Here is a 14,859-nt window from a genome sequence, read left to right as displayed (position 1 = left end):
CTTTGCCGCTAAAGCTAGGGGAGTCTCCATTCTTATTAACTCAAATATTCCTTTTGAACTCCATAATAAAATATCTGATACAAATGGCCATTTTATTATTGTTTCTGGTAAACTATATAACACTAAAGTTGCACTAGCAAACCTGTATGCCCCCAACTTTGATGATGTTAACTTTTTTGAGCGGTTTTTTTCCTCACTACCAGACTTAAACTCATACTCTCTTATACTGGGTGGTGACTTCAACTGTTGGTTGGATCCTAAACTGGATCGATCATCCTCTGTTACCAGATCACCTACTAAATCTGCCTTAGCTATTCAATCGTTTCTCTCTAATTTTGGTATCTCTGATATATGGCGTTTCCTCCATCCTACGGAGAGAGATTATTCTTTTTTCTCACATGTTCACCATACCTTCACTAGAATTGACTATTTCTTACTCGATAACCAACTTATCCCATTTGCCCACTCTTGTGACTGTCAGAGTATACTGATTTCTGACCATGCCCCAATTACCCTCTCTCTGAACTTTCCTGGTCTCCCTCAGAGGAATAAACACTGGCGGTTTGATTCAACTTTATTATCGGATGATGATTTTGTAAAATTTATTAAGGATCAGATAACCTTTTATTTTAACACTAATACATCACCTGAAGTGCCATCCCAGATTGTCTGGGATGCCATGAAAGCATATCTGAGGGGTCAAATAATCTCTTACACAGCAAATCTCAATAGAAGATCCCGTGCAGATCGAGCAGACCTCATTAACCAGATTAAAGATTTGGATCAAATATATGCCCAAACTAAGAACCCTGAATTATACAAGAAGCGCGTTGAACTCCAAACTAAATTTAACCTTCTGTCCACTCAACCTGTCGAACGCCAACTTCTCGAAAGCAAGAGTCGCTTTTACATTCATGGGGATAAGTCTGGTAAATTCCTAGCCAATCAGCTGAGGCATTCCAAAGCCAAACAACATATTACAAAGATCCGGAAGGAGAACGGAGACTTTACATCGGATCATTTAGAAATTAATGACGCATTTAAAAATTTTTATTCTCGGCTTTATTCCTCTGAATCCCTGAATGACAATATCTCTGTGGATCAATTTTTACAGAATCTGAATATTCCTTCACTTTCATCTGATTTCAAAGCCAAACTCAATGCGCCTATATCACTAGAAGAAATATCTTTTGCAATTTCTGCACTGTCCTCAGGGAAATCTCCTGGACCAGATGGGTTCCCTGTAGAATTTTATAAATCATTCTCTTCACTTCTTTCTCCTCAGTTACTTTCAGTATTATCTGACTCGTTTAATTACGGCAAATTGCCACCCTCTTTCAATGAGGCATCTATTATTCTTCTTTTAAAAAAGGGCAAAGACCCAACAGAGTGTTCCTCGTACAGGCCGATCTCTCTGCTCAATGTTGATGTAAAGATCTTAGCTAAAGTATTGGCTCATAGATTAGAAACCGTTATTCCCTCCATTATCTCTGATGACCAAACAGGCTTTATTAAAAACCGTCTCCCTTTTTTTAACATTCGGCGTCTATTTAATATTTTATACTCAGCTCCAACTGGGACTCCTGAATGTGTTATCTCCCTTGATGCGGAGAAAGCATTTGATTGTATAGAGTGGAACTACCTTTTTGCAGTCTTGGAAAAATTTGACCTCGGCCAAAGTTTCATCTCGTGGATCCAATTGCTGTACCTGTGTCCTACTGCTTCTGTTTTAACTAATTTTCAGAAATCCCAAGTATTTAATCTCAAATGTGGCACCCGTCAGGGATGCCCCTTAAGTCCCTTTCTCTTTGATTTGGCTATAGAACCTCTGGCGATAGCATTTCGAAATTGTCCTGAATTGACCGGGATTTGGAGAGGGGGTGTTGAGCATAAAGTTTCTCTCTATGCTGATGACTTATTACTCTTTCTCTCAAATCCGTCTACATCCTTACCTCTAATGTTTTCACTTCTTGACCAGTTTAGCCAGATCTTTGGCTATAAACTCAATTTACATAAGAGTGAACTTTTCCCAATTAATAAAGAAGCACAAGAACTAATATTTCGTGATCTCCCTTTTAAAGTAGTCCATAATCAATTTACTTATCTTGGAATTACAGTCACAAGGAAGTTTAAAGATCTCTTTCGTGAAAACTTTGTCAATCTTTCATATGCTATAAAACAGAGTCTGGTACAATGGGCACCTCTATCTATGTCCTTGGTAGGTCGTATTAATGTTGTTAAAATGTATGTTCTCCCCAAATTTTTATACTTATTTCAATCTATCCCAATTTTTATTCCTAAATCCTTTTTTGATTCCTTAGACTCTATTATTTTGTCATATCTGTGGCAGAATAAGCGCTCTAGAATTAATAAAATCCACCTCCAAAAATCTAAAAAAGAGGGTGGCATGGCTTTACCTAACTTTCGCTTATATTACTGGGCAGCTAATATACGTTGTGCTGCCTTCTGGTCTTTCTTCCACGGTCAACCCGAGTGCCCTAACTGGGTGGCAATGGAGTTGAGCTCCACTAAAGAATTATCTATATCTGCACTTCTTGGCTCTGCACTCCCTAGCAGTCTGCCCAGATCAATAGCTAATCCTCTTGTTAGACACACTTTGCGTATATGGGCTCAGTTCAGGAAATGCTATGGTTTCCAGGGGTTCTCCGTTTCCAGCCCTGTCGCACATAATCACCTTTTTTTACCTACCACGTTCGATTCAGCATTCCATGTTTGGTATAGGAAGGGCATTAGACATTTTGAAGATCTCTTCATTGATAATCGCTTCGCTTCTTTTCAGCAGCTCTCTGTTAAGTTCAACCTGCCTAACGCTCACTTTTTCAGATATCTCCAAATCCGACACTTTATTGCGCCTTTAATTCCTAACTTTCCTGAAATGCCTGCGAAAAATGCTATGGACCTATTTCTTTCCATTAATCCACTAGGTAAAGGTTTAATATCAATTATCCGAGATAAACTAGCAGCCTTACCCTGTGGATAAAATTAAAATGGCCTGGGAGCAGGATTTAAATATCTCCTTGTCCGAGGAGAGCTGGGACTCAGTTCTCAAGTCGGTTAACTCAACCTCTCTTTGTGCTCACCATTGCCTTTTACAATTTAAGATTGTTCATAGAGCCCATATGTCTAAATCTAAACTATCTCGATTCTACCCTGGCATTAGTCCACTCTGTGATAAATGCAAGAGGGGCGTGGCCTCTCTCATCCATATGTACTGGCTCTGTCCTAGCTTGGAGAAATTCTGGAAAGATGTCTTCACTACATTATCGGGTATTCTGAATCAGCACCTAGAACCAAACCCCTTAATTGCTCTGTTCGGTTTTTGGGGCGAGACAGATTTATGTCTGGGTCCGACCAAATGCCGAATACTATCCTTTGCCTCTCTCCTGGCTAGACGCTTGATCCTCCTTAGATGGAGAGATGTTGCCCCGCCCACTCATGCGCAATGGCTTAACGACATTATGGCCTGCTTGGACCTCAAAAAAATTCATTATTCAGTTCTTAATTCGGATCTAAAGTTCCATAAGGTCTGGGGACCTTTTATCGAGTACTTTCATAACCTTCCTCTTGACTAGGGTTTTTTTTTTCTTCTTTTCGGTCCCTTGCTTTCAGCTCCCTTTTTTTTTCTGGTAGTAGGCATTATTATCCTCTGTTGCTAAGTGTATTCACAGTCTGGGAGTTTGACTGTCCTGACCTATACTCTTTATATTGTGTTGTGGTGGGTCTGGAGTTGTTTTTTTTCTTGTGTCGTGGGGCTTGGGGAGGACACTAAGCTTACTTGTCTTTAATTTAGGTGCTTTTTTGTGAAATTCCCTTCCTTTGTAGCATATTGTTATTGTATGCCTCATTTTGCACTGTATTAATGCTCCTCATTGGGATTTGGGGTTATTAATTTGTAAAATGTTTTGAAAAACTAATAAAAAAAAATTTTTTTTAAAGTTGCTGGGAACTGAATATTGACTGCTGGTAGATGTTTTACAGATAAACCTCAGAATAGATAATGGCAATTGATTGCATTTTAAGAAATACTTTTCTTTCAAGGATTGTTTTATTGTTTTTCATGATTTACCATCTTTCCCCCTCCACTGTAAGCTTAAGCTTTTTCTAAATGGCTCACTGGTCAACAACTCTAGCGATGAGTCGCCCCAGTGAAGGAAATGAAAACTGACAAGCCTTTTCTTGCTTAACATTTTAAGATTCTCTAAAAATATCCATACTTCATTAGTGATTAGCCCTGACTATAACCAAATAGTTTAATTGTCTTTCTCACTCACAAGGTTTTAAAAAACATCCCCTCAGTTTGCTGAAGTTCAGAATCTTCGACTAAGCTTCCAGACCAACAATTCTGTCTGACTACATTGTAGTTGCTTCAGTTTCAAAATCTGCTTCAGTGCATCCTTTTGCTGGCACACAATGATGACACAGAATGCCAGCAGTAGAGATATGCCTTTTCAGTTCAGTAGTAGGGGGTCAACTGGCTTTGTCCTAAACTCTATTAACGCGATCCACTCATTTCAATTGACTGAGTTTCTTTCCTGCACTGGCAGCCACAATAATGATTTAGCTGTTCTGTTAATGTTCTACTTAAACATACCCCCTTCCCCAACACCCCACCAACCCCCAGACATTGATGATGGCAAGCAGGTTGACGGTGTCTGGAAGATAACTAGGTGTTTAGACTTTGAAAGTGGTCATCAATGATACTTTAGTGGTACAAATATTACATGCCGCTTGCTAAGATTTCACTGATGTTGTCCTGTTAACAAAAGTGAGCATTCAGTTGAAAGGACGTGAATAAAGCAGAAAGATTCAAGGACTGAACTAAATAATTACTTGGAAGTGTGAGCAGGTTTAATGAAGGTATAAAATTAATTGCTCTTTTCAATCATGCTTTATAGATGTACTGGGAATATTTGAATGAACAAACTCAGTTCCCAGTCGAGAATCATTCACCTAAAGCTTTTTCTTAAGATAGATTTTCAAAAGGCATGTAACAAAATTCTTCATGTGAGGTCAGACTGTAAGCTCATGAAATAGTTGGCAAGTTTCCTCAAAGGTTTGACAACAGCTTTGGCAAAAGAGGACTGAGTGTTGCAATAATTGAATGAGATTTCCCTGGGAAAATCAATTTCATGATGTTCCACTGGGAATGGTTCTGATATCCCAATAAGTTACAATATTGGCAAACCGATTGTTCATAACAATATCTATTTTTTCTTCAAGGATCGACTTTATTCACCATATACAGTGAAGATGCAAAGCACCATAGACACGTAATGAGCAAATAGGACATTGTTTATTTTCAAGCTTAGACTAACAGAGTAGGTATATACTAATATGAATAAATTTAGGAACAAGTAGCAGCCGAATTATTAAGATGTTTTGAGCAGAGAAACAAGATGCAGGAATAAATCCATCCCAGTTGTGATTTAATAATGAGTGTGGAATGCAGTGAATAGAAACAATAACAGATATCTAATGGCCACCTGTATATAAGTACCAGTACAACAAATATTTCTATACAGAACATACATCAGTTTCTATTTCATTTGCTAATACACTGGATGTTTCCCAATCTAAGATATAGAATATAAATATGTGAAATGTAAAATTCTTACCTGTGGTTAAACTTGTGTCCAAAAGAAACCCAGTCTTTTTCAATCAAAATCTACATAAAATAAATTTTAATATCTGGTAGCACAACTGCAGAAACAGATAATCAGTCTAATTACATCAAGACAAAACTTGCATGTGTATACTTATTCATGAATACCACACCTCTTATAGGACTTTCTGTTGGTAACACTATCAAATGGTGCAATGGAATCTATCTTGACAAGATGAAGTATTTGTTGGTCACAATATTTCTCTTTGGGGCCATTCTGATGGGCAGAGTGACATCGTCAGAAACACAGCACGTCCAAAACAAACTACCTCCCTTTGCACCGCATCCTTTCGGGCTGAAACATTGACAGTACTTTTTTTCCCCCCATTGATGCTGCCTGCCCTGCTGAGTTCCTCAGGCATTTTGTGCGTCAACCTGCAGATCTCTGTTTTGGAGTCACAGAAAACTACCGCACAGAAACAGGTCCTTTGGCCCATCTAGTCCATGGCAAACCATTTAAACTGCAGAGTCCCATTGACCTGCACCGACCATAGCCCTCCATACCCCTACCATCCATGTACCGATACAAATTTTTCTTAAATAGTAAAATCAAAATCACATGACCCACTTGGGCTGGCAGCTCATTCTACACTCTAACCAATCTCTGAATAAAGAAGCTACCTCTTAAACATTTCACTTTTGATGGTCTTCCTCACCCCCAATATGTTGATGTCATCTGCAAATTTGCTGATGCAGTTAAACACATTATCATCCAGATCTTGATATAGATGACAAACAACGAACCCAGCACTGATCCCTGCAGCACATCACTAATTACATGCCTCCAGTCAGAGAGGCAACCATCTACTACCATTCCGTGGCTTCTCCCACAGAGCCAACGACAAATCCAATTTACCAACTCACCTTCAATGCCGAGCAACTGACCAACCTCCCCTTTGGGACCTCGTCAAATTCCTTACTAAAGTCCATGTGGCCTTCATCATCTTTCCTGGTAATATCTTCGAAAATCTGTACAAGACTGGTGAGACACAACCTATCATGCACAAAGCCATGCTGACTATCCCTAATCAGACCACATCTATCCAAATACTCATATCCAGTCTCTTGGAAATCCTTCTAATAACATTCCCACTACTGATGTCAGCTTACTGGCCTATAATTTCCTGGCATATTCCTAGAACCTTTCTTAAACAGCAGAACATTAGTTATCCTCCAGTACTCTGGTACCTCACCTGCTGTGAAGGGCGATTTAAATATCTCTGCTAGGGCCCTGCAATTTCTGCATTTCCCCCCACCCCCGGGCTCAAGTAAACATCTTGTCATGTCCTGGGAATTTGTCCACTAATTTGCTTCAAGACAGCAAAGGCCTCTTCATCTGTGGTCTATGTAGAGTCCATGACCTCCCCGCTACTTTGCTTCACTTCTGTAGACTCCTGTGTCCATCTCCCAAGTAAAGATAGATGCAAAAAATCTATTTAAGGTCGCCTCCATCTCTTTCATCTTCACACACAAATTACCATTCTGATCTCCCAAAGGACCAATTTTGTCCCTTGCAACCTTTTTGCTCTTAACAGATCTGTGAGACAGATATCGAAAAATGATGCTGGAGAGGTAGCAATGGGGGATAATGAAATGGTGGATGAACTGAATAAGTATATTGCATCAGTCTTCACCATGGAAGACACTAGCAGTATGGTGGATGTTCCAAGTGTCAGGGGTTATGAAGTGTGTGAAGTTACCATAACTAGAGAGAAGGTTCTTGGGAAATTGAAAGGTCTGAAAGTAGAAAAGTCACCTGGATCAGTTGGTTCTGATACAGGGGACTGAGGAGATTGTGGAGGCATTAGTAATGATAGCTCAAGAATCACCAGGTTTCCTCACACATTTATTTAACTCTTGAAAAAACTTCTGCGGTAATTGTATTGGTAGTGTTTGGAATAAATCTTGTAATCTAGGGAATATATTCATTTTTACAGCATTGAATCTACCTATGAATGTTATTGGTAACATCATCCATTTATCAAGATCCTCTTGAATTTTTTTCAATAATGGCAAATAATTTAATTTATATAAATTCTTTATATCATTATCAACTCTTATACCTAAATACTTTATACCATTTATCGGCCATCTAAGTTGAGTTATTAATCAACATTGACTATAATCTCCTTTAGTAAGGGGTAGAATTTCACTTTCATCCCAATTTATTTTGTACCCTTTGGAAAGGTAAGATGTCAAGAATATCGTTGGAAAATTTGACATGGAAATTTGACTTAGGAGGGTTACAATTACCACATTTTAAGAATTATTACAAAGCAAATCAACTTAGATTTATTGCATCTTTTTTTGATGAAGATAAACCAGCATGGATTAGAATAGAATTAGGTAAAATAGGAGAAAATATACCAGAAGATTTTATATATAAATGGGAATCTAAATGGATACAGGAAAAGAAAGAATCTCCTATACTAAAACATTTGATTGATTTATGGAATAAGATAAATGTTGATGATGAGATAAAGAAATCTTTATTAGCAAAGAGACCTTTAATTCAAAATAAACTTATCCCTTTTACAATGGATAATCAACTTTTATATAACTGGTTTCACAAAGGGATTAGATATATAGGAGACTGTTTTGAAGGAGGTATATTAACGTCACTTGACCAATTAAAAAATAAATATAAAATATCAAATAACACTCTTTTCTGTTATTTCCAATTAAGGGCTTATTTAAGAGATAAACTGGGTCAAACAATGTTATTGCAGAAACCTAATGAAATAGAAACTTTAATTCATAAAGGAAAAATTAAAAAATTTATTTCTGGTATGTATAATTTGATTCAAAAACAGGCAATTAAACAAGGAATTCATGTCAAGACAAAAATGGGAAACTGATTTGAATATTAAAATTGATGAAACAAGTTGGTCAAGATTATGTCTTGACAGTATGACAAATACAATAAATGTTCGACTAAGATTAGTACAATATAACTTTTTACATCAAATATATATTACACCACAAAAAATAAATAGATTAAACTCAAATTTATCTGATCAATGTTTTCGATGTAATCAAGAAATTGGTACTTTTTTACACTCTACTTGGTCTTGTTTTAAAATTCAACCTTTTTGGACAAATTTAAGAGTTTTACTGGAACAAATTATTGGAATACAACTTCCACATAATCCAACATTATTTTTATTAGGCGATATTGAAGGGATAAAATCTAAATCCAAATAGAATAAATATCAGAAAGAATTCATAAAAATTGCATTGGCAGTAGCCAAAAAGGCTATTGCAGTTACTTGGAAATTGGATTCATACTTAAGTATAGATCGTTGGAAGAATGAAATTTTTAGCTGCATTCCACTTGAAAAAATTACTTATAATTTAAGAGATAAATATGAAATATTTCTGAAAATTTGGCACCCTTACTTACAAAAAATAGGATTAAGTATATAGGTGCTCCAAAGATAAAATTATTGGTTATCTGGGGAAAGAAATAAATATACATATTAAAGCTATTATGAACTCCATGGAGCATGTGGGGATCTTCCGATATCCAGGCACTCTTTCTCTTTCTTTCTTTTTTCTTTCTTTCTTTTTTCTTCTCTTTTTTTTTTATAGGGATATGTTAGAGGGGAGGGGTTAAGGGGAGGGGGGGAAGGGTTGATAATTTTTTTTCTTTCTGTAACCTATTTGAAAATTCAATAAAAAAAAAATTTTTTTAAAGGATCACCAGATTCTGGAAGGATTCCAGAAGACTGGAAAATTGCAAATGTCACTCCACTCTTCAAAAAGGTAGATAGGCAGAAGAAAGAAAACTATTGGCCTGCTAGTCTGACCTTAGTGGTTGGGAAGATGTTGGAGTCGATTATTAAGGATGAAGTTTCAGGGTACCTGGGAGGCACACGATAAAATAGGCCGTAGTCAGCATGGTTAAAGGAAAATCTTGCCTGATAAAACTGCTGGAATTCTTTGAAGAAATTACAAGCAGGAAAGAAAGAAGGAGAATTGGTGGATGTTGTGTACTTGGATTTTCAGAAGGCCTTTGACAAGGTGCCACAACCAAGAATGCTTAACAAGCTATGAAATACAAAGGGACTTGGGAGTCCTTTTGCAGGATTCCCTAAAGGTTAACTTGCAGGTTGAGTAAAAAAAGCAACTGCAATGTTAGTATTTATTTTAAGAGGACTAGAATATAAAAGCAAGGATGTAATGTTGAAACTTTATAAAGCACTGGTGAGGTTGCACTTGGGAGTATTGAGAGTCGTTTGGGCCCCTTAGAAAGGATGTGTTGAAACTGGAGAGGGTTCAAAGGAGGTTCATGTAAATGATTCCAGGATCAAATGGCTTGTCATATGAAGAGCGTTTGATGGCTCTTGGCCTGTATTCGCTAGAATTCAGAAGAATGAGGGGTGACCTCATTGAAATCTATCGAATGGTGAAAGGCCTTGATAGAGTGGATGCGGAGAGGATGTTTCCTATGGTGAATATAGGATACAGCCTCAGAATAGATGGGTGTCCTTCTAGAATGGAGATGGGGAGGGATTTTTTTAGCCAAAGTGTAGTAAATCTGGTGAATTAAGTGTTTATGTATATCTAAGGCAAAAATTGTCAGATCCTTGAATGGTCAGGGCATGAAGGGATACGGGGAGAAGACAGAAGATTGAGGCTGAAGTATACATTTTACTCTGCTCTTCCTACAAAACATTGCTTATTGATCCAATTTTGCACACAACTAAACTGTACCACAGAGCCCGAAGGGAAGACCATCAGGAAAAGTCAAAAGAGAGAATCCGAAAACCAGAAAAGAAAATTTTGGATATTAATACAATTGATCAAACTGGTGATACAATTGCTAAGAATTAAGTATCTAATGATTTAACCATGCAACTACCACAACAAAATTGCTGCTCTTACTGAATACATCCCATAAATGTTTACAAAGGTTAAATAAGCTTCCCAAAGTGGGAGAGGGGTGAATTTTGGTGTTGTTATAGAGCTCTTCAGCGAATAGTAGGGACTCCATTGTTGATCTCATTGTGTTTGGAACAGGAAAGGAAACTGAGTCAAGCTTCCCATTCCTGAACAATCCCGAGAAATATCAATGTTAGATAAATGTGCAGGCTCGAATATTGAATCAATCTTGTATAACCAACAGCAAAATTTACAGCCAATTATCACAAATTAAAAATGGTCATTAACCAAAGTACCAGATAGCTATCAGCGACAGTAGAATCACACCTCCACAAATTCAGGGCATTTGATGTTTGGCATCATAAACAGAGAATATATTAGCAAGAACATCAACATAAGTAACTATTTCTGAATACTCAACATGCTTGTGTTAGCTTTGTCTTTTTTAATACTATATTCTTACCATGAATCCCTTTAAGGTTCGGTAAAATGGATCAAGCAGTACGCTTGCTACAGAGCAGACTTGGGCAGTTCTGTCCCAACCATCCGAACAGTGGACCAATACACTGGCAGCCTCCTCTGCAACAGCCTGAAACAACAGTATTTCTGTTTTATTTAAGCCAAATAATCTGCTTGGTCATATACCTCTGTAAAGCTGCCAAAGCCACCGCAACATACCGAAGCTAAAGATGAGAATAAAGTGAGATCATCTTTTCATGTCATCTGCCTGCCTTTCATTGTTAATGCAAACTGACAGCAGGGCTTCACAAAAAGAAGCAAACTACAAGTCCCAAGAAAACTTGTTTGGACTGTTAATTAATGCATTGCATTAATAGTTGCCCAAATAACTATCAATCTTATGTATTTTAATGGACTTCACAGACTTAATGGGACAAAATTGTAATGCCTGGCATTAAATGGATGCTGAAGTTTGTTATATTGTCTCCTAACAGTCAAGTCAATGGTGTTGTATATTTACTATTTCAGTAATATTTGAGTAATATTGTAAAGTAAAAACAAGTATTGTTCGATAAGGCATTTTTGTTCATTTAAATAAATTAAATAAGGGCTCTACGTAAAAGTACATGAATGGCACACATCATCATGCCATCATGTTATACTTACATGTGTTGCTTAAAGTAAAAACAAAACTAAGACAAGTTCTACTGGTTTCCTATCCCTTTCTTGCAATTAGTTTTATGCTTTGGAGTTAAAAACCATAACAGTGTGATGTAGAAGTTTTAAACGAACCTGAGATGACTACATACCTGTCGAAGCACAGTGAGATGTCAGAGTTTAAGAAAAAGAGCTGCAAGAAGCAGGTGAGTTAAAAAAAAAAGCAGTGCAGCACTTTTTTTTCCTTCACAAGGAGAGAAAGTCGGACAAATTAAAACAAAAGGCAGGAAACAGACAAATTCATAGGTTCATAAACAGTGAGTACTGGGTGATCATAAGCATTATTTTTTTTTAAAAAAAGCAGAATTGCTGGCTACATCGGAACAATAGAGGTGTTCAATTTCAGGAGAGATAACTGGAATATGTATATTGAGCAAATATGTATATTAAAGCAAATGAAATAGCCAATGAAAGTGAGTGCATTGGATTTAAAGGCAGACAGTTTGCATAAAAGTTTGACTGCTTCAATTAAACCAGCCAAAATGAACTTTGCTAATATCATGAAAGTAATGTAAGAACATTTAGAACTGAAGCCATTATGGATTGCAGAATGCTTCAGCTTTCATAAGCGGAATCTTAAGAAAAGGGGAGTCCATTTCAGCATATGTAGCTAAACTGAAGAGATTGTCTGAGCATTGTCAGTTCAATGATGGCCTGAATCATGCCCCAAGAGATCATTTACGTTTGTTGAATCTTACAAGAAAGCATTCATAAATGGCTCCTAACTGATGCTCAACTTACATTTAGAGGAGCAGTTGAAATAGCTGTATCAATAGAAACAGCAGAGTCTCAATTGAGTTTCAGTCAGGAATGAAGGTAAGCGTGAACAAAATTGCAGCATCTAGACAGAGGCCTGCCTGGGTTAACAAATTGTGTTACCATTGTGGCAGGGGCTCACATACACCAGGCCAATGCAGATCTAAAGGCAAAACCTGCAGAAAATGCAACAAACTATGACACATACAAAGAACATGTCAGACAGACAAAAATAAATAGAAGAGAAAAAGATTAAAAAGTCAAGCTGCAGTTTCAAAATGACCACTAATCTGCATACTGTTAATGAAAAATCTGATAACGACAATGATAGAGGACTGAATAGCCTTAAGATCTACAATGTGAAAACTAACAAGTAATGGGTAATATTGCTTCACCAGAAGTGAATGGCAAATTAATTTAAATGGAACTGGACATTGGCTTGGCTGTTTCAATCACTCCACAAAATGAGTTTGAACAGAATTTCAAAGATACTGAACTGAAGCCTGCAGATATCCAACTAAGAACTTAAACTTGAGAAAAGTTAATTCCTGTGGGAATAACAACAAAAGTGAAATACAACAACCAACAAGTCACATTGGGTTTGGATGTGGTAAGAAGAGGCGGAGTGGAGTAATGATGGTGCTTAACGGCGACTTCTTTGCTTGCATCCTCAGAAACAGCTCTATTTCCATCTTTAATATCTTTATTTTTCCCTTTCAGAGTTCTTTGGAAGACCCTGACCTGGAGTTACACACTGACTTTGGTTCTTTGCGGGAATTGGACCTGCTCTCAGGGTCTCGTAACCGACCGTTGTTGTTCAGCACACCAAGGGCTCGGCCTAAGAGTCCAGCTTGGATTTGGAAGCCTAGGATCTCAGGGATCTGGAGGCGGGCAGATCGAGGGTCGGTGTCACAGCAGAAGACTTGTGTGCCATCGGGGGAGTTGGAATATCTGCTGTGTGTCTGAAGACCCAAGATCTTTGAGATCTTCTGGGACAGAGCTCGATAAAAGTGACATAAAGGACTTTTAACATTGTAAACAGTGAGTTGTTTGTTATGTCTCCCCACTTGCTGTGAAAATGGAGATACCTCCTTCTCCCTTATTAGGGAGAGAGAGAGCCTGTGGTATGCTGTATACCAGGTGAAACGCGAAGACTTTGGAGTACTGCAAGTCTGTGTCTTTGCTATTGCTTTGCTCATGCTTGAGTGCTCAGTGAGGGGTGCTATTGCTTTTTTTGCCAGTGGGGTGAGGGGAGATTGTTGCCTGCTGCCGCTTACGCGCGGGAGGGAGGGGAGCTGGGGGGGGAGGTACTTTGGGGTTCTAACATTTAACTGTCATTCATTCTTTGGGGCACTTCTCTGTTTTCGTGGATGCTTGTGAAGAAAAAGCATTTCAGGATATATATTGTATACATTTCTCTGACATTAAATTGGACCTTTAAACCTTTGGGGGGGAAAAAAAACAGGACAGCCAGCATTATGGGGATGTGATTGCCTAAGACAACTACAACTTGATTGGAGATCCATCCAGTATTTGCATGTCACATCCCCTGAAATAGAGTTAAATGAAAGTGCATTAAGAAATGTACTGGATAATGCGACATCAGTGTTCAGGGATGGCCTTGGAAAACTCAAATACATCAAAGGAAAAATAATGTTAAATGAAAATACCACACCCACATTTTACAACGTTCCTTATACCATCCACGATAAAGTAGCCAGTGAACTAGGTCACAAGGAGGTTGAAGGAATTCTTTCCAATGTAGAGTGGAGCCTATGGGCAATATCCATGGTCCCAATAGTTAGGAATAACAGGTCTGTCAGGATCTGTGGTGAGTTTAAGGTCACCATCAACCCAGTACTGAAAGTAGATCAATACCCTCTGCCCAGGAAAGAGGATATCTTTTCAAACCTTCCTGGAGGAAAACACTTCGGCGAAGTGGACCTGGTTGAGGTCAACCTACAGATGGAGATGGAAGGAGAGTCCGGTGTTCCTCACCAGAAAGACCCACAGTGGCTTTATCACTATAATTGGCTTATTTTTGAAGTAGCTTCTGCAGCTACACTCTGGCAGAAGGCTATGGACCAGCTGCTGCAAGGTTGCCCAGGCACTCAGTGTTACTTGGATGACATAACTGTGACCAGTGAGGATGACAGGGAACATCTCCAACACCTCAAGACAGTGTCAAAAAGATTAGAAGATTATGAGCTCAGAGCTTGATGCAACAAATACGAATTCTTTATACCAAGCATCACTTACTGTGGTCACACCACTGACGTGCAAGCATTACACAAGTGTGCTGAGAAAATTCAAGCAGAAGTGGATCCCCCAAGGCCAAAGGGTGTGTCACAGTCGTGGTC

The 14,859-nt window shown here is 38.1% G+C and overlaps 1 protein-coding gene across 2 annotated transcripts in view; it reads right to left on the bottom strand.

The window, feature by feature from the left end:
* Positions 1-14,859, bottom strand: part of mtmr7b (myotubularin related protein 7b) — a 112,394-nt gene that overhangs the window by 35,674 nt on the left and 61,861 nt on the right. For both annotated transcript variants that reach the window (XM_073064586.1, XM_073064588.1), the window contains 2 exons: positions 11,031-11,156; positions 5,637-5,686 (listed from right to left, as the gene is read on the bottom strand). In XM_073064586.1, the coding sequence (XP_072920687.1) occupies positions 5,637-5,686; positions 11,031-11,156 (176 nt within the window). The remainder of the gene's footprint in view (positions 1-5,636; positions 5,687-11,030; positions 11,157-14,859) is intronic.

The sequence above is a fragment of the Hemitrygon akajei genome, chromosome 13 (genome assembly GCF_048418815.1).
Source record: "Hemitrygon akajei chromosome 13, sHemAka1.3, whole genome shotgun sequence".
NCBI lineage: Eukaryota > Metazoa > Chordata > Chondrichthyes > Myliobatiformes > Dasyatidae > Hemitrygon > Hemitrygon akajei.
The sequence above is the reverse complement of the archived record's forward strand: the minus strand, read 5'-3'. Positions and strand labels throughout refer to the sequence as shown.